Consider the following 25,135-nt stretch of genomic DNA (forward strand, 5'->3'; position numbering starts at 1 on the left):
AATAGAAATAAGACCTGAATGCATAGAAACAGAAAGTAGAATGTGGTTACAAGGCCTGGGGGACAGGAGGGAAGATGAGTTGTTGTTTAAGGGTACAGAGCTTCAGTTATGAAAAAGTTCTAGAGGCCCGTTCCACCATATGTATGTGGCTAACGCTGCTATACTGGACCCTTACAAATGGTTATGGGGCGATATTTTATGTTATGTGCTCCATTTAACAGTAAAAAATATATATATATATAATTTTTAAAAAAGAAGAAGAAGAGCCATCCCACACCTGCTTGTCCTGCCTCCTGCCTGCCTGGGATGACCCCATGGTCCACAGGCAGGTGCACAGCACAGAGGACAGGAAGGTGGGGGGCACTGAAGGCAGGCAGTGCTGCCAGGATTTGCCTCCCCACCCCCACCACCTTCCTGGCACTGAACAGCACCATGGTTCTGCCTCTGAACCACTTCGACGTCCGCTCATGGGAAGGGCAGGGGCTAAAGAACTGGGGATGGAGAAGAGGAAGAGAGCAGTTACCAAACTGTGTTGACTTCTTCATTTGACTCAGGAATCTGACCTTAATCTTGCTTCCAGAAAGACAATGGGGCGGCCCCATTCCTGCCCGGACCTGCCTTGAGCATCCCAAGAGTTCTGAAAAGCTAAGCGGGTCAATAGTACTTCCTTGAAGGTGAGGCTGGAGGCAAGTTCTCTTCGCCTCCTACCTCTGCCTATGTTATGATCTGCCTCCAGCGAAGCAGTGTCAGCAGTTGTGACAATGCCTAGTGCTGCTCTTGTTTCCAGGAGGACCTCAACACGGGGCTGTAAGCATGGAGGAGTCAGCTTTAAAGGACTTTCTGCCTCCCCTTGCTGGAGAATATAACAGCAAACATGTCTAAAGGGTTCCCATTTGTAAGTACTACTCAAAACACCTTTATAATATTAACTCATTTGGCTCATATACCAGTCCTAAGAATGAAGCAGTGTAATTGTTTCCATTTTACAAATGGCCAAACTGAGGCTTGCCCAAGACCACACAGCCCGTAAGCAGCAAAGCTAAGAGCTGCTCCACAGGGGCAGGGAGCTTCTCCCCGTCTGTTCATTCCTAAATGCACTTGGAACCTAACTAATGCTCAAATATTCACCAGAGAGATGCAGATGAATGAATGCCAGGGACACCCGGTACCCAAGGTGAAAATGGGCCGTTTGGAGAAGAACCATGGACACACCATGTTGCTGGTGAATACTTTGGTTCTTACCCTAATGATTTAGGAAACACGAAGGGATAGCAGCCTCACGGAGGGAGTGCAAAGGCACTCTAAGAAGAATCACAGCTATAAAAAAGAAAACCACCAGAACCTATAACTCTTTGGAACAGGCACCCACAGCTACTCGAATGGTGGCGACTTGGACCAGGCCCAAGAGTTTGCCCTGCACTTCTGCTTCTAGTTGACATAGACCCACCAACCAAGTCAAGTTTTCCGTGAGACAGACGATGTCAAGCATCTTGCTCCCTTTCATTCATTCTCCCTCAATCCTCAGAAAATGTATCAAAGTTTTTTTTCCCCCAAACCAGCCCTTTTCTTAAAAAATGTGTTCATGATGCCAACCCTTTGTGTGATGCTGTGCTGGGTACAAGTGAGGGGTGTTATCCACTTCCAATGGCTGCCGTAGCAAATTAGCACAAGGTCAGTGGCTTACAACATCACAAGTTTATCATCTCACAGTTGCAGAGGTCCTAAGTCCTAAAGTCAAGATGTCAACAGAGCTGCATTCTTTCTGGAGGCTGGGGGGGTGAGTGGGAGTTTTCCAGGTTGTTCCAGCTTCTGGAGGCTGCCTGGGCTCCTGGCCCCTTTCTTGGTCTTCAGAGCCAGCAGTTCAGCCTCTTCCAATTTCCCTCCCCTCTGCCCCTCTGTTTTGTCTTTCATCTCCTTCTCCACCTCTGAGTTTCCTGCTTCCCTTTAATAAGGACCCTGGGTGGGAGGGCCGGGGGCGCCTGCCTGGCTCCATCGGTGGAGCGTGTGACTCTTGAGCTCAGGGTCGGGAGTTCAAGCCCACACTAGGCGTAGAGATTACTAAATCATAATAATAAAATACAATGTAATCAAGGACCCCTGGGATTGCACTGGGCCCATGAAGATAATCCAAGGTAATCACCCCATCACAAGATCCTCAACTCGATTACATCTGCAAAGTCCCCTTTGCCATGTAAAGTAACATCCAAGGTTCTGGGGATTAGGACATGAACCTCTGGGAGCATTGCTTACTCTGTCTACCACAATAACAGGTGCCAAACCTTTTCTCAGCTTTTCTCTTCTGAAAACACCAACTCTTCCGAAGATCATGTCACTTTTAACCAATCAACCCACCTTGCTCCTCTAGCTCAATGGCTGCCAACCTGGGCTACACGCTGGAATCACCAGGAGAGCTTTTAGGAGTCCCAGGGCTTAGATCACACCCCAGACCAATTAAATCACAACGTCTGGGGATGGAGCCAGGCGTCTGTATTTGTTTATTGGGTGGTTTTGTTGTTGTTGTTGTTGTTGTTGTTTTAAAGATCCCCAGGAGATTCTAACATGAAAAACTTGGGCTCCATTGCTATGAGTGACACACTCCCTGCAAGCCAATCTTGCCACACCCCTTCATTCATGGGGGTGACAAGGACCTGCTACGTACTTTGCAGGGCCAAGTGCAAAACGAAGATGGGGGACCCTTGCCTAAAAATCAAGAATTTCAGGACAGCAACAGCAGAAGGGCACATGCCTTGAGGCCAGCACATGGCTCAGTATCTTCTTCCTCTCCATGCCTGTCCTCAACTCTGATGAGGTCAGAAGCCATCCCGGATCTTGGCTTCCCAGTCTCTTGACCTCCAACACACCAACAAGATTTCCCTGCCCCCTTCATGTGGTTCATCCACACAGTCTCTGAGACCTCCATCTCAAAGCATCCCACACTGATGCCCCGGGACCTGGCTTCCTCCAGAGGTGTCCTGCCTTCAGAGACCTCCCCTTTCATTGACCCTACTATTTATCCCCTCATTATAAATCTCCAACTTCCTCATGTCCTTTCCTCCATCCTTTGAGGCCATAGCCCTACACTATAATCTTTTCCTTGCAAACACTCTTCACACTGTTGTGTGAGCCTGGAAAAACATCAACCCTCAACTTCACCACCATTCCCAGCCTACACTAGCAGCTAGCCACGCTGGGGGTGGGGGTGGGGAATTACAGGAAGCTGATCATGGTGTCTTGACGTTTATGACCACAGATCACAAGTGGGGCCCCAGCTCCACTGGTTAATGCTGCCCAGTTCCCCAGTACACTCACCTTCACACTCCACAAGATGGCTATTATTTCCTCAAATCTCCCAGACTGAAACCTCTTGCTAACGACTTCAAATGGCTCATTCTTCAAAGAGAAAATAATGCCTTCCAGAAGAATGACCTAGCTAGACTCACACACTCTGCTTTCCTCCTGTTACAAGAAATGCCTGCTTCCAGTGACAAGCCCCCATCTGAGCCCTAGATCCCAACAGCATCTGCCTCCCACACACTGTGTTCTTGAATTACTCCCTGCCTCTCCATCACCAACTTTTACCTCCCTTTGAGATTATTACCACTGCACAAAAACATGCTTTAATATCTCTCTCCCAGCTTTTAAAACTCTTTAAGAATTCAGGTCTTACACAGTATGCTTTCTGATTACAATGGAATTAAGTTAGATATCAGTAACAGCAAGATATCTGGAAAATCTCCAAATAGTTGGAAATTAAAAAACAAAACAAAACAAAACAAAACACACTCCTGGGCACCTGGCTGGCTCAGCCAATAGAGCATGCTTTTTTTTTTTTTTTTTAAGATTTATTTATTTATTTGGGGGAGAGAGAGAGAACATGAGCAGGAAAGGGGCTGAGGGGCAGAGAAAGAAGCAGACTCCCTGCTGAGCAGGGAGCCTGATGTGGGGTTCAATCCCAGGACCCTGAGATCATGACCTGAGCTGAAGGCAGGCACTTAACCCACTGAGCCACCCATGTGCCCCAATCATTCAACTTTTGATCTTGGGGATTGTGAGTTTGAGCCCCACGTTGAGTGTGCAGATTACCTAAAAATAAAATATTTTTTAAATGTTTTAAAAAATACTTCTAAATACACTTAGTCAAAGAAGATATCAATAAGCAAATTAGAAAATATTTTAAACTGATTAAAATTGAAAAGCCAACATGAATGTTTATATGATGTCACCAACAGCAGTACTTAAAGGGAAATTAATAGGGGCCCTGGGTGGTTCAATTGATTAAGCAACTGATTTTTTACTTCGGCTCAGGTCATGATCTTAGGATCATGAGATCAAGCCCCACACAGGGCTCCTCACTCAACATGAAGTCTGCTTGAGATTCTCTCCCTCCCTCCCCCTTTCAAAAAAAGATAAATAAAAAAAAAAGGGAAATTAACAGCCCTTAACACCTACATAGAAAAGAAGAAAGATCTCAAATTAATGACTTCAGTGTCCATGGTGAGAAACTAGAAAAAGTAAATAAAACCCAAAGTGAGCAAAAGAAAGGAAATAAAGATTAGGAAAAATATATAATCAGGGAAAAAATAGAGAAAATTATCAGTAAAACCAACAGATGCTTGAGGGGAAAAAATCCACAAAATTGATAAACCTTTCACCAGGCAGAGCAGGAGAACAAATATGGAAGACACAAACGACTAGTATCAGGAATAAGGGAGGTGGCATCACTACCAATATTAAAAGGACTAATTAGAGCATATTATGAACAATTTCATGTCAAAAGAAAAAAATTAGATGAAATAAATTTTTTGAGAAACAAAAATTAAGCTCACTCAAAAAGAAACAGAACACCTGAATAGCCCTACATCTTTGAAATAAAGTTCCAAATAATTTTTAGAGGGAAAAAACTACAGGTTGAACCACAGTAGGGGACCACACGCCAAGAGTCCACCTTCTTGACCTCCCTTGTTGATTCCATGGAGAAGGATGGAGTCAAGGTGAAAGACCAGACAACAAGCGGCTTAGCCAGCTCTGCTTGGGAAAAGCTGAGTCATGATGAGGTCGCAGCTCTCCATACATCTTAGTGTCACTAATCAAACACCTTCATATTACACTAAGGAGGTGGGTGGGGGAGTTCTAATTGCCTGCGCAGACCTCGAGATAACTGGGGATTCATTTTCATTTGAACTTTGTGGGTGCACAGGCTTCACTGGGAGGGGGAAAAATATCGATATCCATCCTCCTTGAACAAACCTAAAATGCAGACACTTAGCACCTACAGGAGTTAGGTAAGGATTAAATTAAAACATTCCAGTAAGAGGCTGGACACCCAACAAGAGCTTCATTAACACTCCCTCCCACTTGGGGGCGCGCTGGGAAACACACACACAGAGATGAACCCTGCCCAGACCTGTGAATCTACTCCTAGGACCTTTCTTCTTTCATTGTCTTTCTTGAGTTTAAGCAAAAAGGGGATCTATATCCTGAGAAGCAGTTACCGTGTCTAAATAATTTCATCGCATTTGAGGAGAAGGGAAACATTTTCAGTGTGCAGTGGACGGTGCGCGCACGCCCAAGAAAATTACTCAGCCCTTGTTTTTCTCCTTTAGGAGTTTTCCTAAAATAGTTTCTTCAATCCAACTGCAATGCATCCCTTGACCCCATCGACCCATCACCATCCGCTGTGGCTTTGGGAAAACTACAACCGCTCCACCCGGCAGACCACCGCTTGACTCAGGAGAGGGATCCAGAGGGCGCAGCGCGGGGGAAGGGGCGGGCCCGGGAGTGGGCCGTTACGAAACCTTCGGGAACAGACGGCCACTCCTCGCAGGGGAGGGACTGAAGGCTGGGGCCTCGTTCTCTAGAAGTCGCAGCACTGGATCACAGAACTTAGTTCTCTGTGCTTTCTCTGACCGTGTCCACGCCTCTGCGGCGCGCTCCCCGGTGGCCCACAGTCCGGTCCGCTCTCCACGCGCCAAGTGCCTCCCCCGGCCATGTCGTCCTGCAGCCGCGTGGCCCTGGTGACCGGGGCCAACAAGGGCATCGGCTTCGCCATCGCGCGCGACCTGTGCCGACAGTTCTCGGGGGACGTGGTGCTCACGGCGCGGGACGAAGCGCGGGGCCGGGCGGCCGTGCAGCAGCTCCAGGCCGAGGGCCTGAGTCCCCGCTTCCACCTGCTGGACATCGACGACCTGCAGAGCATCCGCGCCCTGCGGGACTTCCTGCGCAAGGAGTATGGGGGCCTGAACGTGTTGGTCAACAACGCGGGCATCGCATTCAAGCGTAGGTCGGGGGTCGGTCCCTGGGCGCGCCAAGGTTTCGGGGCAGAGAGCCGCAGGCATCCCCCCACTCGTCCGCTCGAGTGATCGCGGAGCGCAGAGCCGGCTTCTCGGGACGCGCTCAGCACTGGCCTCGCGCGGTGGAATCTCGCTTTCCACGGAGTCGCCAGAGCAAGGCGGGCGGAACCGAGCCCAGGGCCCTCCCGGAGCCGTCAGCTGCTGCGGTTTGCCAGAAAACCGGCCTCCTGGGAGGGGGGCTACGCCCTGCTAAGCTCATCAACCTTCTGTCTAATGCAAAAAACATTTTCTTCGCGAAGGGTCTCGGAGCTCACTTTGGGCTTTCGCTTTCCTTGAAAGGGTGCTTTCATAGATGCCCGGAGGCATCTGCTCGGGACAGGAAATGAATCTCCGAGACACGATCAGCGCGCATTTTGCACATTAGTGGACTTGAGATTTTGTTTAATGGAGAGCTTTGATAGGTTCAGGCAGAAAGGAAGCGAGCCTTGTTCCCTCCCCCCGGGAATTTGTGTTTGTCATCAAACATACATTTTCAGTGTGATTTTAAGTAGCATCTTTGGGGGGGGGGAGAAAGTCAGGGAGATGACTTTCTCTGTTGCTCTACTGAGAAAGTGAATTGAGCTGCCTTGAGCTAGGGGTAGAAGGAATAATCAGGCCCCCCTCATTTACCAGCCTAGTGGGAAGAGAAACCCAGGAGGCAGAAGAGAGTAAAAAATGGTGTGAGGCCTTGATGGATTCCCGCCCCGGCCTTGACCCCCTCACGGTCGCTGCGCATCCGCACCTCCAACTGAGCCTGCGGGCTTGCGGGAAGCGGCCGGCACTTGCAGGAGCAGTCGTCTGCGGCTGGTTGAGGGATTGAGGGCTAGGTACTCCGCTTCCTGAACACAAGTCGGCTGGAAGCCCCCGCCCCCTCAGCAGTGTGGGCGGGGGACCTAAGGCCGCAGGCCACACCTGCTGAATCACACTGTCCTTTTTAGCAGAATCCCCAGGTGCGTCCCATACCCCTTCCAGATTGAGCAGCTGCCGTGAGAGCCGCGAATGCCCAAAGTGTGGCCAGACCAGTGCTGCAGCGTCACCTGGGAACGCGTTAGAAATGCAAATTCTGGAGCTCCACCCCCGCTCTTCTCCGTCCCAAACTCGGGGGGGTGGAACCCCGAACGCTGTGTTTTAACAGGCCCTGCAGGTGATTCAGACGTGCTTGAAGTTTGGAGAACCACCGACCTAAGGGTTTAAAAATCGTTTTAAAGTTAGATTCTTTTTCCTTTAATTAGAGGTAAGATGCGCTCTGTCATATACATTTCAGGGGGAAATGCGTGACTTTGTTTCTTTCTCTTTTTGGAAGCTGATGATCCAACGCCCTTTGACGTTCAAGCTGAGGTAACACTGAAGACAAACTTTTTTGCAACAAGGAATGTCTGCATCGAGTTACTGCCGATAATAAAACCTCACGGTAAGTCCAGCGTGTGGCTTGTCGGGCTGCATCCCTCAGCAAGAAGTGGGCCGTGGGGCTGTCCCTCAGGAGTGACCTAGAGATACCATTTCTCCAGGGGGCAGGGGCACAGAAAACTGCACTATTCTCTAGTAAGAGCTGGCTCCTCACCTGCGCATTTTAGCTTTAAAAGATACATGGATGGTGCATGGCAGTGCTCTTCGGTGCCACGTCACGAACTCAATCCTAGAATGATAAGGTGTTACAAGTCCTTCCAGAGGCCTCTTGCCTCTGAGCAATCTCAGTGGGTCCTTCTCAGCTCCCCATGGTGGTGGGCCACAGCCAGCTCAGTTGCGGGCCTAAGGGAAGGCTCTGTTTAGCATGTTTATGACCTTCCCTGTGTTCCTGTGTTCCCTTCTTCACTTAGTCAAGCTGATGCAGAACTTCCCAAAGAAATTTTTCTTTATTAGGGAGTATCTCACCCACACTCCCAAGTATTCAATAAATCACTTTTATTAATTTATTACTTTTCCCACAAACACTGGAGGGCCTACCGTAACCCAGGGTGCTGGGGACACAGTAGTAAGCACCGTGGACAGGGACAATCCTGACCATGGAGCACTGAGCCTTGTGGAGAAGACTGTCATTGATGAAGAATCATACAACTGTGCTGGGGGGCGGGGGCAGAGAAGGCTCCCTTCCCTGAGGACCCTCGTCCCCCAGAAAGGCAACTGTGATTCTTCAGAAGAAGAACTCTGTGGTTCTTATTAGAAATGTACTTTTCTCAGACAATTATCATATGATCTCACTGATATGTGAAATTTAAGAAACAAGGCAGAGGATCATAGGGGAAGAGAGGAAAAAATGAAACAAGACGAAACCAGAGAGACAAACCATAAGAGATTCTTAATCATAGGAAACAAACTGAGTGTTGCTGGAGGGGAGGGGGGTAGAGGGATGGGGTAACTGGGTAATGGACATTGGGGAGGGTATGTGTTGTAATGAGCACTGGGTATTATATAAGGCTGATGAATCACAGACCTGTACGTCTGAAACAAATAATACATGAAAAAGCTTCCAAATCTCAGACAACCAGTCAAACTAGAAGTAGTGTCTAGAATTGCTTTCCTTTTCCTGTTATGCATGCATTTTTAATTAAAATAACTGCATAATAAAAATGTGCTTTTTCTCAATTTAACATTTGAATAAAGATGATCTCTAGTGCAAACATCTTAAAATCTAAAAAGATGCATGGTGAGAGTTGCACCTGGACTCCTGCCCCCTCCCCCACTTGCCCAGTTCCTATCCCCAGCCTCTACAGCCAATTCCCTTTATCCTTTCCTAGTGGGATGAGCTCACAGAAAGCCCACAGGCAGAGTTGCAGGTACTGGCTGAAGAAAGCCTTGGGTCTGGGTGCACAGAGTTGGCGAGTGCCCAGGGCCAAGGGGATGGAGGTTTGTTTTGTTCTGTTCTAAGTAGGCCCCATGCCCAGCAAGGAGCCCAACACGGGGTTTGAACTCACCATCCTGAGATCAAGACCTGAGCTGAGATCAAGAGCTAGACACTTAACTGACTGAGCCACCCAGGCGTGACCCCAGGATAGAGTTTTTTAATGCAAATCTAAATGCATTTTTTTTTTTTTTTTGCTCCCTTGTTTACACAAAGGGAACATTAAGTATAATGTTTGCCACTTTGCTTTGTTCACTTACTATATCTGGGACTCTTTCTAGATCGGGACAGAAAACTTTCATATTTTTTACAGCTGCATAACATTCCATTGCAGGGTTGTCTTTTACCAAGTATCCGGAAGTCCTCTCTCTGTGGGTTTTAGAATTCTAGGATTTGAAAGCTGCAAGGTATTAAACCTTATATTCCTAGGTCTTCATTTTACAGAGAAGGAAACTGAGACCCAAAGATGTGAACACAGGTAGTAATAGAGCTGGAAACAGTATTCAGGTTTCCTGACTTCACCCCTCAATCAAATCAGGATAATTAGTTCAGTGAAGGGAAGGATCATAACGCCAAATGATTGTAAACCAAGCCATTTTGAAAGATAAAAGGTGGCTTTGGGGAAGGTGGGGCTCAGGCAACAACCCAGAGCAGGTGACTGACTCACTGGCTTTAACCAGTTCTCTTGTTAACAGTAATTCCCAAACAATCTGGTTTACAACACCCTGAGAATATTTGTGATTTTTCGGTAAAACTCACATTTACCTGGAGGGCAAAAAGCTGAGGATTATTGCCTCTTGATTTGTAGGGAATTTCTCCCCAAAATAAACTGACTTAAGAGCCGCAATTTATGTAGCGTTATATTATCTTTTTAAAGAAAGTTACCCTCTTGCTTATTCGAGTGAATAGGTTAATCAAGTATTTGCCCACTAGAGGGAGCTACTTGCACACTCATTCTAAGAATGGAGGTAGGGTTTTTCCTTCTAGACCAGTGGTTCCCCCGACCTCAGCAAAGGGGGGTGTGGGTGGTGTGGGTGCAGCCCTTCTCAGGGCTGATTGGACCCATCTGGCTGTTGAGACGGTCACCCCTTGGCCTCTCCCAAAGGTGTCCCCTGAGATCAAAGAGGACACCTCTTACTCTTAGAAGCCTTTAATTTCCATTAAAGGCACAGAGTAGCTCCTATAATTCATTTTTTTTTCCTCCTTTCCCTTTCGAATTTAATTCCTCATAGCAGCTAGGTGATTAAGAACAAAGCCGTTTAGAAAGTAATGAAGAACACATGGAAGTAGTAGTATTCCTGGCCAAACTATTGAAGTGAATCTAATTATAAGAAAATCATACCTGGGGTGTCCGGGTGGCTCAGTCAGTTAAGTGTCTGCCTTCAGCTCAGCTCATCATCTCAGGGTCCTGGGATCGAGTCCACGTCGGGCTCCCTGCTCAGCGGGAAGTCTGCTGCTCCCTCTGCCTGCTGCTCCCCCTCCTTGTGCGTGCTCTCTCTCTCTGACAAATGAATAAAATCTTTTTTTAAAAAATCATGCTAATCCAAATTGGGACAAATACTACAAAATAATGGCCTAGAGTCTTCAAAAAGGTCATTGTTGACTACTCTAGATTAAAATAGACTAAAGAGGCCCCCCTCTTAGTCAGTTACGGGTCTGACTCTTGGTTTGGGCTCAGGTCCTGATCTCAGGGTTGTGGGATCGAGCCCCACGTCAGTCTCCCTGCTCAGTGGAGTCTGCTTGGGATTCTCTCTCTCCCTCTCTCCCTCCCCCATCCCCCTTTCTCTAAAAATAAATAAATCTTAATAGACTAAGGAGATATGATCCCTAGATGTAATCCATGATCCCACATGGGAGCCTGGATGAAAAACCATAAAGGAAGATTATTGATTATTGAAATAGTTGGAGTCCTTTGAATATGGACTGTACTTTAGATAATAGTTTTGTACCATGATAAAGGGTTTGAGTGTGATCACTCTCATGGTTATGTAAGGTAATAATACCCTTGTTACCGTATATATACTCAAGTGTTTAGGGCAAAGTTTTATATTTGTCTGCAATTAAGAGAAAGAGAAAGCAAATGTGGCAAACTGTTAATTGAGGAACTTAGGTGAAAGGCATATGGGAGTTGATTGAACTATTCTTACAACTTCTCTGTAGGTTTCAGATTTCTCACAGTTGGGAAAGAAGTATGTATTATGAGAGAGGGAGAAAATTACTGAGGAGTCCTAAGTACCTGGGGTAAGTGAGGTGCTCGTGTTCAAGACAGAGTGAGGGCATCTCTGTGTGGGGTTGGCCCACAAGGAGAGCTAGTAGAATGTACAGCACCCTCCCCACCCTGCCCCATCTCCATGGTGAATGAATGCCACTCAGAAAATGCAATAAAATCCAGTTATCCTGGTACACTGGGGAGGCTCAGTTGGTTAAGTGTCAGACTCTTGATCTCAGCTCAGGTCTTGATCTCAGGGTTGTGAGTTCAAGCCCCTCATTGGGCTCCATGCTGCATAAGTAGGCATGATGCCTACTTAAAAAAAAAAATCCAATTATCCTATTGGATGCTTAGGAAGTGGATTCAGGATAATATGTAAGAAAAGAACCCCCTAAATGTGTTGGGTTTTGATGTTGGTTGAACTGTATAAATTCACACGTTTACTGGTTTGGGGATTTCCATCAATACTTAAATTGTTTTGTAGTTTTGGGCTTAACACATTTTTTTATAGATATAATGGTCTTTTTAGTAGCTGTGAATTATTGTTAATATGAATATTAACTCATTAATTATATTTACTTTTTAGCTAAAAAAGGGATGAAAATCAAAATGGGGTTGGAGAATCAACCCAGTCCATGTGTGAAAGTAGCCATCATTAAGGATAGACGACGGCATTTGCCTGACCCTGGTTTTTGATACTCGGATATAAAGAAGCGGCTGCCTGCGGCCCTAGGAAATGGTGCAAGCCAAGGAAGAGCTTTAATCCTCAGGGGGAGGCTGTCTTCTCTGGGGAGGCAAGTTCACAGGCACCTGGAGTGTTTGTATGTGTAGGGGGTGTTTTTATAAAACCACCTGGCGATTCCACTACAGATAAGCTCCTGCTCACCTAATGAATAACCAGCCACTGCTCTTTAGCCCGTGTTGCTGATGGGATTGTGTCCTTCCCTTTGGGGGAAGAGAGCACAAAACAATGTTAAAACCCACTGCTGACTTCTAGAGTCTTTTTTTTTTTTTTTAATCAGCAGTTAAACCTACGGTATGAATCAATTGCATGTTGGGTAAAATAAAACCACTGTTGGTTTGTGACATGCTTCCATGTTTTTACTCTTCTGTTTCAGGCAGGGTAGTGAATATCAGCAGTTTAGAGGGTTCAAAAGCTCTTGAAAATTGCAGCGCAGATCTCCAGAAGAAGTTCCGATGTGAGACGCTCACAGAGGAGGACCTGGTGGACCTCATGAAGAAGTTTGTGGAGGATACAAACAGTGAAATGCATGAGAGGGAAGGCTGGCCCAACTCAGCTTATGGGGTGTCCAAGCTAGGGGTCACCATCTTATCAAGAATCTTGGCCCAGCGTCTGGATGAGAAGAGAAAAGCTGACAGGATTCTGCTGAACGCATGCTGCCCAGGGTGGGTGAAGACGGACATGGGGGGGCCTCATGGCCCCAGGACTGTGGAGGAGGGAGCCGAGACCCCTGTCTACTTGGCCCTGCTGCCCCCAGATGCTACCGAGCCTCATGGCCAGCTCGTCCACGACAAAGTCGTCCAAAACTGGTGAATGTCTGCTTTGGTGCTTAATGCTTAATAAACTTTTGTGGAGTGAATGAATGAATTCTGGTGTCGTAATCCACTTCTGTCTCTGTCCTTGGGGAATGTTGATTAGAATCTCCCTGGGAGAAACTGTCTCTTTCCAGAATCAGGCTGAGCGATTTTGCTATGCCCAAACTCCAGCCTGGAAGGGCGAAGAACCTGGTCCAGTGGTTCTGCAGGGTCCGAAGGCATCGGGATCGCCTGGAGGGCATGTTAAAACATTGCCCAGAGTTGGGGCCCCAGCATGTGCATATCTGACAAGCTCCCAGGGGCTGCTGGTGCTGGGACGGCAATTTGAGAACCACAGGTCTGACAAGAGCTCTCAAGGCTCCTGAGCAGCTTCCAGCCATGTTCCAGCCATCCCTTGCTGATTCTAGGTGGTTAACTCTAAGGATGTGATTTACCCTGTTTCCATAGATCTCCAATCCTACTTTGTATCACATTCTGTTTCATTATATTTGAGCACATTTTCATTGGTTCTTAGCAAGTATGGCTTGAAAGACTCAGAGAATTTCCTTTTTTTCATTGAGGTAGGATTTCCACACTGGGATTTTCACTCGGGTTTTGCAATCTGTGTCCCCAGAAGGTTTGCAAAGTTGCCCTGCTCCTTCTTTCAAATTGTGCCTGCTTGGACAACTTTGTCCAGACCGTCTCTTTGCTCTGACACATGCAGATACTTCTCCCTGACCTGTTCCTGCTCCCCTCTGAGCTACAGCCCAGGGTGACCCTTCAGATGCCTCCCTGAGCCCCTTCTGAAGTCTCTGACAATAGGCAACTCCACATTCACTGCTTTCAAATGGGATTGCTTTTGTAATCGGCCTCCTGGGTTCTGGTTATACCCTGTAGAAAAAGGACTTGGAAACTAAAGAATCTTACGAAAGAGAAGTACACTTATAAAGGATGTTTGCTAGGGAGTCAAGGCCTCAGAACGAATGGCTAGTCAAACAACAGAAATACAACAGGTGCACAATGGACAAACCACAAATTTACCAAGTTTATGATGGGCTGTTCATCATGAGATACAGCAATGTTGTCACTTGATTATGACCACAAAGGTCACCTGATGACAGCATTGCAGAAATAAAGGATAAGGCTATTTTCCTTCTGAAAAGCAGTACAGAATGGAAATTCTCAAGGTTTCATTTATTTGGGGGAATCAGGACTCTGCAGGTAACCCTGTTACTTCTGGTCTATCACAGCATGCATAGTGCTTCTGGACTCTCCAACTTACTGATGGCAGCATGGCAAAGTGTCATTTAGCTCTGACAACCCGCACCTCGCCTCTTCATCCACTTTGGGTGGAGGGACGTCTGAACCCCACCCAAACTGCATCTCACTTCCCTTAGCCATCTCTATATTGCCTGATTAAATCCAGCTTGCTCTTAGATTTGTCTAGGACCATTGCTCCCAAGACATTTTAATGACTTCTTGTCTGGCTCTAAAAACATTTTAATGGTTTTCGATACGTTTCCTCAATATCTTTCATACTCTGGTCTCCCTCTGCAGCCAGCCTCTGGAACCCTGCCAATGATGAGCAGTAGTACCAGGACCACCGAGCACCTTCAGGTTCTGCCTAACGGAGTCACAGACGGGAAATACACGAGTAAACAGCCCAGTTCCTTTTCTTTCTTCTCCCTTTTTTGTCTCTAGCCAAGTATCACCTTGACATTTTTAGATCAGCGTGTACCTGCTTATAAGACCCTTAATTGTAAACTGCTGATCAGAACAGCATGTCTCATGTTTATGGAAAGGTCAAAGGGGACCCTTATGGGATGGCCTGCCCGGCACCCTCCCCCCACTGCTTCTTCCCATGTTTGCAGCTGCAACAGCCACCACATGACTTTGCCCTGCTAACCTCTGTTGACTATTCCAGCTGTAGGCCCGTCTTCTAAAGAGGAGGACCAGCTGGACTGGATCAGGGAAAGCTCAGAGCTATTACTGTGAGTGGCCCTGCCCCACATGGTCTAAGGAGCAGAGGGAACCAAGTATAGCCAGAAAAAGAGGCAACTAATTCTCAAGAGACACACTTACAGAGTGGCCCCCAGACAGACTGTCCCACGTCCCCACAGTGGCATCCCTTACCTGGCCTCAGACTATTCCTGAGATCTCAGATTCAAAGAGATGCTCCAAGATACCCCTGGATCCTTAAAAGAAATGATCCTATTCCTTAAGCTAGTTTGAATTATGTTACTGCTTGCAACTGAAAGGAATCTAATACATGTGCATGAAAATGTTCCACGGTGTGCTGCAGTGAAAAAAGAATTAGGTTTAGAATCAGAAGGAAAAAAAAGAAAAAATCATAAATTGAGAACCGTGGCATATTAAGCCATGTGTCATGCTTAATATTTTCCCTATGTTGTTTTATGTATTTCTTACAGTACAGCAATCCTGTACCATAGGTATTAATTTGAGATAGGTATTAATATCATTTTTCAAATAAGGAAAAAAGCCTTGGAGAAGCTGATTAACTTGTCCAAGATCACACAGCCAAGAGCCAGGACCATATCCAGGACTGTCTAATGGCAGTTCCTTGGTTTTTCTTGGTGCCTACTGCTTGACATGCCCAGCTTCACTAATACGAGTCTAGAGACCAGGCCAACTCCCTTGGTGTAAAAATTAGGGGAGATGGGGGCGCCTGGGTGGCACAGCGGTTGAGCGCCTGCCTTCGGCTCAGGGCGTGATGCCGGCGTTATGGGATCGAGACCCACATCAGGCTCCTCTGCTGGGAGCCTGCTCTTCCTCTCCCACTCCCCCTGCTTGTGTTCCCTCTCTCGCTGGCTGTCTCTATCTCTGTCAAATAAATAAATAAAATCTTAAAAAAAAAAATTAGGGGAGATGATACATCGAATCTAAGTCATTTGTAAGCCACATGGTTATTAGATCCCCATTTAGCCTGTGTGAACTTTCCACAAAATAGGTAAACAAAATATGGCTTAAAAGTGGCATATTTTAAGTGGAGTATCCCATTCTGTGTGTTTTTGAGACATCAAATGGAGCCAGTGATCCTGTCCAAACCAGCTTCTCCATGATCCACTTTTCTAGGCTGACACATGAGTGTTAAACCCACATACAGTACCAGCTTTAGGCCTGGCCTTTGGGCTTCTCCCTCACCTACTAAACTTCAGCAAAGAGTGAGACAGACTGAGATCCTGAACATTGATGTAGTGTGGAGATGAAACGGTGATAATGACAATCCTGACAAAGGTTTACTTGTTACTGCCAGTCAGCCACAAAGTGGGCACAGCATCAAATACAGAACTACCCAAGACTTTACCTAGATGGCGTGGTGGAGAATGTACTTTATAGAAAAGACAGGGTGAGAGGAGCACCAGGATTTGCATATGGAAACTCAGAATGTGTTTACCTGGCCAATCTCTCTAAGAGGTGAGCCAGCCTGAGCCAGAGAATGTAGTCACATCTGATTATAACCCCTTCTTTATTATCAGAAGGGGCAAGGATTAAAGTTCTGGTTCAAATTAAATCTGAAATGCTCTGATTAGCGTATTATTATTTGAGGAACAGGCTCTATTTATATGCCTTAGACACAGCTAAGTAGACTTTTAAGTGTGACAACTTGACCCATGGAAACATTTCATGTAGGAATAAACTTTCAAATCTTAATGCTGTACATTTACTGTCAATTCTGATTATTAATATAGTGGGTTTTTTTTAAAGGGTTTACGATACTTGAATCTGTCAAAATGCTTTTAAATTAACTTTCCACACACTTGGAGTTCTTTAAAGATAGGTGACAAATACAAGGCATGTATTTTATTTTATTTAATGTATCAGGACAAAGTTATACATGGTGGTTTTGAAATGAATAGACTGGTTCTCCCTTTCAGTGGAGAGTATAAGCAGTTCTTTCAATATTAGTTAAATGCAGTGTGGAGTGTGGCTAGGATTTGAGGAACCTAAAACAAACAAACAAACAAACAAACAAAAAAACCCACCTCACCTTTGGCAACTGTTTTTGTAAAAGTGGAGTTTTTCATGTCTTCAGCAGGAAATCAGTTTCATGCAATTAATTTTTTCCTACTAAATTTTCCATCCTTTAGCTTTCCTCTGCTTCTACTTTAAGACCACTCCTAAGACTGACCAGTAGAGGGTTTACTGGTGCACTTGGTATATGCCAAATGCAGATGGAATCAGAAGCCTGGGCAGGCCAGGGAGGGGGCCAGCATCCCAAACTATGAAAATATTCTTGGCGATTTGGGGGCAGTGATAGATCCCCTTGGAAATCTGATACAAACTATATACCCCTTTCCAGAAACATATACACAAAATGTTTTGTACAATTTCAAAGTGTTCATGGACCTTCCACTCCCACCTCCTAACTCGAGTTTTCATGGCGGCCTAGCCTTTAGGAGCCCCAGACTAGATCTGAAAATTCCTTAAGGGACAGTCAAGGGTTAAATGGTCAAAAGCCTGTGCAGAAATTACTACCTCAATCAACAGGTGCCGCTGCTTTGGTTGGCTGGGAGCCCCAGCTGGTGCAATCAGGATGCACAGGTGAACTCTGCCTGACTCCAGTCCTTCAAGGTGCTTCTGGCCCTGCAGCTGTCAGGCCAGGTTGGGTGGGTCTGAACTGTCCAGGTCCGGAAGCTCCTGAGGATGACAGGAAGGGGTTAGAGTTTTTCTGGAAATATTAATGCTCTTTAGAGTTGACAGGTCTCCTTTCTGAGCCAGAACCCACATAATGAAACTCATTCCACGAATTAATTCCCTCAACTCTGATCCCAAGGGCCAGAAAGGTGCGGCCTCTGGGGCTGGGGACGCCTTAACCAGGTTCCCGGGGCCTCCTGTGGCCCCAGCGTGTATGGAAGGATTCATTTCACCTCCTCCCCGAGGGTTTGGGTGTGGGCCCAATGGAAAGGATGGGGTTAGCCACATGCCATCGGCCCCACTTTTCTTGGGCCCCACCGTTCTCCAAAGCCCCTTCTGGAGCACGGCGATAAACTGACCGCTCTCCCCTTCCGTTTGGGTGTGTCGGGGGAGCCCCAGGTGAAAGTCGGAGCCACCCCTCCCACCTATGCAGGCCTTCCCCGGAGCAGCCCCGCTGCGAGGGCGGCAGTTAGTTGCGGCAGCTGAGAGCCACGCCCACCGCCCGGAAGCTGTGGAGGACTAGGGATGAGAGCCGTACGCCCCAGAGCCGACGCCCAGGACCCACCGCCCAGGACCCGCCCCCCGAGCGCCGAGGTACCGCCTTCTGATCCCGCCCCCCGGGTCAAAGGCCCGCCTCCTGGTTCTGCCGCGGCAGAGGGCTCTCCCTTGGTCCCGCCCCCGCGCGCTGAGGGCCCGCCCCCTACCCCGCCCCCCGCGCGCCGAGGTCCCGTCCTGACCCCGCCCCGTCCGGCCCCGCCCCGCCCCCCACGCCGAGGTCCCTCCTCACGATCCCGCCCCGCCGCCTGGGGCCGCGGCCGCTCGGGCTCGGGCTCGGCGCTTCCTTCTTGGTCCCTGCTGAGCCGCAGCGGCCGCTTGCTCTGCCTGCCACAGCCCGGCCGGTTCCTCCGCGCCGCACGTGGGCGCGCCCGTTGACAAGGGACGCTGACGCCCCCACCGCCGCCGCCGGTAAGCCGACCCCGCGCCCTTGGCCGCTGGGCGAAGCCCAGGCAGCCGGGGCGTCCCCACCCGCGGGCCCGGGAGCGACGAGGAGGCGTGGGCGTCCCCCCCCCAGGGTGCGCAGGGTTCGAGCGGCTCTGTGGGGGCGGTCCCGGGGCGAGAGGGGGGCTCCTCGACCGCGGCCCGGGCCCGTGGCATGCACTGCTGCAGTGCGGGGACGGCCCCGGCGAGGCCGCGCGTGGGCGTGGGCTCCGACCCCGCACCCCTGAGGGGCAGTCCGGGGGCAGGGCGGGGTCCCCCAGTTCCTCCGGCCCGCCGCGGCAAAGGAAGTGCGGCCAAGTCCTCGCCGGCCCGGCGCGGCCTCCCGTCGGGCAGGTGGAGGTCAGGTGGGTCACGGCCCGCCCTCCCCTCACCTCCGCCGGCGGACGACGGCCAGACGCGCCTTTGTTTGCTTGTGCCGTCCTGGTCCGGGCGGAGGGCTAGGGACCGAGACCTTTGTAAAATGAGGGCTTTCCTGTTAAGGGAAGATCCTCGAGTCTCCCAGCCTGTCCCCAGGAGAAGGGATCGGAGCCGCAGTGCGCGCGCTCTCCCGGCCCGGTCCGGGAGTCTTGTAGGATCGCCGCCTGCTGCCGGGTGGATGGACCTTTAGCAACTCGTAGGGCGGCTGCTGATGGAAGCTGTTACCCGCAGGTGTTTCCCTAACCTGGGACAGTCGCTCTGTATTTGAAGAAACCTTTGTAGGATTTTTTGGTAAGACGATGGAGGCCTTCCCCTCCCCCTCCCCACAAAGCCTACTCCCGTTAGTGTCTTAAATTTTTTCCACTGCAATTTAATTACCATTCTGAGAGACCAAATTCAAAATAATGTGCCCCAGAGTTGATTAAACCAATGGCAGAAGAGTGTTTCTGTGCTGTCGACTAAGAGTCATTATCTAATAATGTTCTTGCTCGTGAGAGGGTGACTATTTGTGATTTTTCATTCTGTTTTCATCTCATTCACATGTTCCTTCATGTAAACATCTTTATAGTTGACTTCCTTCTGATCTGACAGTTGATTTTTCACCTAAACTTGTTTTTCTAAGAAATTTAGAATGGATGAGAGATTTCTTGCTGACATTTTCAATTTTAAGGCGGATACATCTGGTCAAATATGCTTGTTTATATGATTACTCTTTTGTGTATGTAATTGTTAGTAGGCTGTGGAACTCTTACCAGTTTTACTGAGCTGAGTCTCTCACAGGAAAGGTATTCAGGATAGGTTGCAAGATCATTGTCAGAAGAGATATTTAGGGGCTGAACTGTTAATTTTACCTGTAGTATAATGTAGTAAATAAAGGTTCTCTGTGCCATTGTGTTAACCTGGGCTGGATTCCTAACTCTGCCGGTTGGTTGTTGAGGGCCCTGGGCAATTTTCTGGGGGGCCTGATTCCCAATATACTCCTCTTGAGCAGCCTCAAGATAGTACCCATGTCATAGGATTCTTGTGTGTTGCGTGAGATAAATGCATGCATAATGATGGATTTACCAAGCCCACCCAGAAGACTTGCCTAGTAGCATAGTATTGAAGGTCTCATATTTTGAAATAAAGGAGCTTGCTTGAATGACTATTTCTAAACTTCTCATCTGTGCTTTTAGTTACACCCAATAGTACTTTTTTCGTGTGGCCAACCATAACCTCTCACTGCTCCAGTTACCTGCTCTTACCCGACCAACACCTTCCTTGCCATGGCGTTTTTGCCACCCCAGCTCCTAATTACAAACTATGGCAGACCAGGGCGCGCGCGCTCTCTCTTTTTTCAAGATTTTATTTATTTGCGAGAGAGAGAGCAAGAGAGCAGCAGAGAGAGAGGGAGAACCGCTGAGCTGGGAGTCCCATGTGGGGCCCGATCCCAGGCCCTGGGAATCATGACCTGAGCCGAAGACAGAGGCTCCACCAATTGAGCCACCCAGGCGTCCCAAGGCTCTCTTCCTACTAACTAGCCGCCCAGACTTTGACTCTGAGCACTCCTCCGCTGGTAGTAGGGCTTCCTCTGTCTTTTCCTTGTGCCAGTGTTACCTCAGGACACCCTCCGTCACTCTGTGTGCCGCCTTAAATTGAAATTATGTGTTTAGGTATTTCCTCTTTTATTATGTTATGAACTATGAAAGTGGAACCCTGTTTTTTTTTTCCCCATGTTTCTTTGCCCAGTGCTTGGACACTTTATATGGTGAAGATTATGCCTGGAGTTTTGCAGTGGTTCAGAGATGCTAGATTTCAAACCTGTAAATTTCCTGAAAAAAAAAAAAATTACGGACTGTTTGGATGTACTAACATCTTACTTGGGAAAATAAACTACCATCTCTCATTGCCATCCTTTAATATTTTTAAAAAGTGTGAAGGCAGAGGGTGCCTGGTTGGCTCATTTGGTTAAATGACCGACTCTTGATTTTGGCTCAGGTCATGATCTCAGGGTCCTAGGATCGAGCTGCACTTTGGGCTCCGTGCTCAGTGTGGAGTCTGCTTGAGGAGTCTCTCCTCCCTCTGTCCCTCCCCCTGCTGCACGCTCTCTCTCTAAAAAAAAAAAACAAAAACAAAAAAAACCCTTAAAAAGTGTAAAGGCTAGTATTTCAGTAAAAGAGGCCTTCCCAAGAATCAGTGAGCAATCTTACTGTGTACGTTCACATACATAGTACACTATATTTTTGCAGAGAGCCACAGCGTGTTCAAAGCCTCTGTGATAGGCCGAGTCAGTTTTTAGACAAGCAGAATGCCTTGAAGAGAGAGGCCCTTATAGGCCATGGGGTGGGGAAGTTGGGATTATTATAAGCTTAATGGAAAGAGTTTAAACATGGTGGGGATGCACTGTAATTTATGTTTTAAGAGGATTCTTGGACTGCTAAGTGAAAATGCACTGGAGAGGGGCAAGAGAGGAGGAGAACCATCAGGAATTGTCTGCAACCTGGTAGGGGAGAGGTGGCTTGTGCAGTGGTATGGCGGAGATGGAGAGCAATCGGGTCCACTGGTGTTTTGGAAGAAGAACAATCAGGACGTGGGTTGCGTAAGGTAGGTGAAGAGAAGAGTCCAGGATGACGTCAAAGGTCCCAGGAATGGTGGGGCCACTTTCTGGGGAAGGGAAGACTGGAGGAGGAGCACTGAACAGGTAGAATCAAGAGTATAAGGGGTTTTTAAAACAAGCTTTACTGGGGTGTAATTTTTTTAAAGATTTTATTTATTCATTAGGGAGAGAGAGAGAGAGAGAGCATGAGCCAGAGGTGGGGGAGGGTCAGAGAGAGAGGGAGAAGCAAACTCCGTGCGGAGCAGGGAGCCCAACGTGGAGCTCCATCCCAGGACCCTGAGATCATGACCCGGTTGAAAGGCAGACGCTTAACTGACTGAGCCTCCCAGTTGCCCCCTGAGGTGTAATTTATAGACGATAATATACATTGATTTCAGTGTGCAATTTAGTGATTTTTAGTAAATTTACACAGTTGTACAACTATTGCCATAATTCAATTTTAGCACATTTCCATTACCCCAAGAAGATTCCTGTGCCCATTTGCAGTTCCTCCTTATTGCTACTTCCTTCCCTAGGCGACCGCTAATCTACTTGCCATCTCTACAGATTCACCTGTTCTGGACATGTAATATGAATGGAATCATACAACTATGTGGCCTTTTGTTGGCTTCTTCCACTATGTTATGTATTTCTCTGGTTCACCCTTACTGTAGTATATATCAGTTCTTTGTTCATTGTGTGGCTAGACCATATTTTGTTGATGGGTGTTTGGGATGCACTAAGTTTGAGACCCCTATGCCACATCTGGGTGGATGAGTCAAGTAGGTATTTGCATGAATCTGGACCTGACAGGGGAAGATATGGGCAGACATTGTAAATCCATGGGTCATTAGCATGAAGATGGTATTTGTAAGTTGTAGGAATGGGGAGATGACCAAGGATAGAAAGAGGACCCAAGGCTTGGTGCGGGGAATGGCCATATTTGGCAATAGGGTAGAGGAGGATTAGCCTGCAGAGGGGAAGGAACAGCGGAGAGGTGGAAACCAGCACAGGGTTGGTGGGGCCAGAGGGTATGGGCTGAAAGGAGGCTGTTTGGGAAGAAAGGAATGGTCTGCTGCACAGTCCTACTGAGAGGTAAAAGGTCCACTGATGTTGGAAACTTGAAAGTTGTGGTGGCCGTGGGAAGATCAGAATGGGCCCAGAACGACCAGAAAGTGAAGTAGCAGATACCATGGGATTCTTAGAAATTCATCATGGCCAATAAATGAAAGGTTCGGGTTTAAAGAACATGTTGTACCTTCAGTTCAGTTTCTTCCGTCTATGATATTTGCCATTTTGATGACATGCAACTTGGCTAGCTAACTACAGTGTTCAATGATATCACGTTGCTCTGTATTTTATTGTCTTTTCAGACTGTGTACTAGTGAAATATTAGCCTCGTATATCAGGGTTGTGTTTGGTTGTGAGTAGCAGAAAACTCGATTGAACAGTGGCTTAGATGAGCTCTTCTGTACAGAAAACATCGAGTGCAGGGTTGACATGGTGCCTTCTTAAAGTCACCTCTGCCCTCAGCTGCTATGTCTTTCCACTTACCCACAAAAGTCGTACACCAAGGATGGCTATTTCCTCTTGGTTACCGCACGTGGCTTCACCTCCAACATCAAACCTTGGTTCCGGGCAGAAAGATGGGCAGGAGTAAAGGGGAATGCTAGTGGAGTCTACCTCCTTTCAAACCACTTTCCTGGAGGCCCCACCACCAGCTTCTACGGACGCCTCATTGCCTAGAACTGTTGCGTGGCCACCGAGCTGCAAGGGAGGTGGAGAGCTGTTAGTACTACCATGAGCAAAATTCGGGTTCCCTTAGTATGGAAAAAGGGACAAGGAATTTTAGGGTGGGTACCTGCCACGCGTTAAATAGATCTTAATCAGATAAAGACTAAAGAAGGAGGGCGCATCAGAGCCCCAAGGCGTCCCTTTTGAGAAAATGCCAAAGCATGGAACTTGGTGACAGATCAGGGGAACCATTGAATATTTCCATATCTTGTGAAATGTTTCTCAGAGTTGCAGTTTGTTTGGATAAACTGATAGGTTGATGTACGGATTTTTTTGTTAATGAAGGAATAAAAACAAAACTTGACATCAGCATGAACTCGTATTGCGTCCATTGTCATGTTATAAATGACGGCTGTCTTCATGAAGTCAGATGAGTGCAGCATTCCGTGCTGTTCTTTGTTTCCTTTTGTCACATTGGAGATAAAAAGAGGAAATGGTTGCTGTTGGAGCCAGGATGAGACCATATCGGTCTCAGGCTTCATAATAGCTGCAGTGGTTCATACATAATGAATGCATCTAGCCACAGGAAAAAAATAAAAGAATCCGTCAAAGAATATACAAGGGCAAGAAGAATAAAATGGTGATTGCTTGGGCGCTGGCGTCACCACCCCATGTCCAGGCTCTGCACATGGAGGCATGAAGCTGTCAGGGCAGCTGCTGGTTGGGGGGGATTGGTGGGTGATCAGAGCTTAGTAGCTGAACAGGATACTGGTAGATTTCTGGAAACACTGATGTCAGACAGTACATTCTTACATCCTTATTTTTTAAACTTTTTTTCCCCTGTCAGATTTTCTTCTAGAATACTTCCAGTCCTCTAACATAGTCTAGTTGTAGAGGATCAGATCACTGAAGAGGTTGCTCTGGTTGGTTAATAGCATTGACCTGCTTTTCCTTAGCTTTTATAAATGCCCTACAGTAGGAAGGGCCACCTGGATCCAGAATTACCAGCAGGCAACGTATTTAGTTAGCGGCTTTGTAAGTTTCACTCCTAGAGTTAATTTTGTCAGTGAAGAGGAATCCTGGCATTTTTGCTTCTTTTCTGCTCCGTTTGTCTCCCTCAGAATCCAAGAGGACCGGAACTGTTTGTCTTTTATCTACCACAGTGCCTGGCCCAGGAGCCTTGCTAAATATTTGAGTTGCATTGCTGAGTGCGGTTGTGCACAGTAGTGTTTGTGGACACGTGTCCTCTGTACCTCTGGGCTGGGAATGCTGTGTGTCCTTGAGTTGCTCCCTCATTTCTTTCTTGGTTCCCTTTTAGATACTTTCTCCGCTGTGAGAATGTAAGATGGATCCAGAAGAGCAGGAACTTTTGAGTGATTACAGATACAGAAATTACTCTTCAGTGATTGAAAAGGCTTTAAGAAATTTCGAGTCCTCAAGTGAATGGGCGGATCTCATATCTTCACTGGGCAAGCTCAACAAGGTATGTGGGGTGTAGAGTATTTAGATTGCATGGAGGCGGGGACACAGCTGTCTTTTTATTGTTTCAAGGAATGCTCTTTATTATTACATGACATGCTGATTATGACAGTTAGAAAATGGCGATAAGAAAATCTATTCATAATTCTGTAATTCTAGTTACTGCTATTAACCTGGTCAGTATACTTACTCCTTCCAGCTTTTTTTTTTTTCCTTCTGGGCATAGAATTATACCGTGGATTTGGTCAATGGAATAGCTGAATGGTCTTTTTTGCAACTATATTTATGTCTAAATAAGATAAACTTTAAAATTGACCAATCAGTTATTCAGAGATGAATTATGTTTCTCTTTTTAAGATTTT

At 47.2% G+C, this 25,135-nt stretch overlaps 2 protein-coding genes and 1 long non-coding RNA gene across 6 annotated transcripts in view; 2 read left to right on the forward strand and 1 right to left on the reverse strand.

Moving 5' to 3' along the window:
- Positions 1-3,823: 3,823 nt before the first annotated feature.
- On the reverse strand, positions 3,824-18,108 carry LOC113260616 (uncharacterized). Its single transcript, XR_003318048.3, has 4 exons — positions 17,929-18,108; positions 17,411-17,572; positions 10,511-10,669; positions 3,824-7,511 (listed from the first exon to the last, which is right to left on the reverse strand). It is a non-coding gene; the product is annotated as an uncharacterized LOC113260616 (long non-coding RNA).
- CBR3 (carbonyl reductase 3) lies at positions 5,988-12,986 on the forward strand. The gene is made up of 3 exons (XM_057306841.1): positions 5,988-6,276; positions 7,633-7,740; positions 12,496-12,986. Exons 1-3 carry the CDS (start codon positions 5,988-5,990, stop codon positions 12,930-12,932), a joined length of 834 nt encoding a protein of 277 aa, XP_057162824.1. The 3' UTR covers positions 12,933-12,986.
- A 249-nt stretch (positions 18,109-18,357) lies between the features above and the next one.
- The window catches only part of DOP1B (DOP1 leucine zipper like protein B), a 102,617-nt gene continuing 95,839 nt past the window's right edge, over positions 18,358-25,135 (forward strand). Inside the window, exons 1-2 of one of the 4 annotated variants that reach the window (XR_003317980.4) lie at positions 18,358-18,535; positions 24,613-24,777. Coding sequence is in view for 2 of the 4 variants with exons in the window: in XM_026506304.4 (XP_026362089.3) it covers positions 24,640-24,777 (138 nt within the window). In the remaining 2 variants the exon portion in view is untranslated. Of the gene's footprint in view, positions 18,536-18,907; positions 19,277-24,612; positions 24,778-25,135 lie in introns of those variants that run through there. The other 3 variants (XM_026506304.4, XM_057306839.1, XM_057306840.1) reach the window with 3 other exon arrangements.

Source organism: Ursus arctos, unplaced genomic scaffold (assembly GCF_023065955.2).
Source record: "Ursus arctos isolate Adak ecotype North America unplaced genomic scaffold, UrsArc2.0 scaffold_4, whole genome shotgun sequence".
NCBI classification, from domain to species: Eukaryota; Metazoa; Chordata; class Mammalia; order Carnivora; family Ursidae; genus Ursus; species Ursus arctos.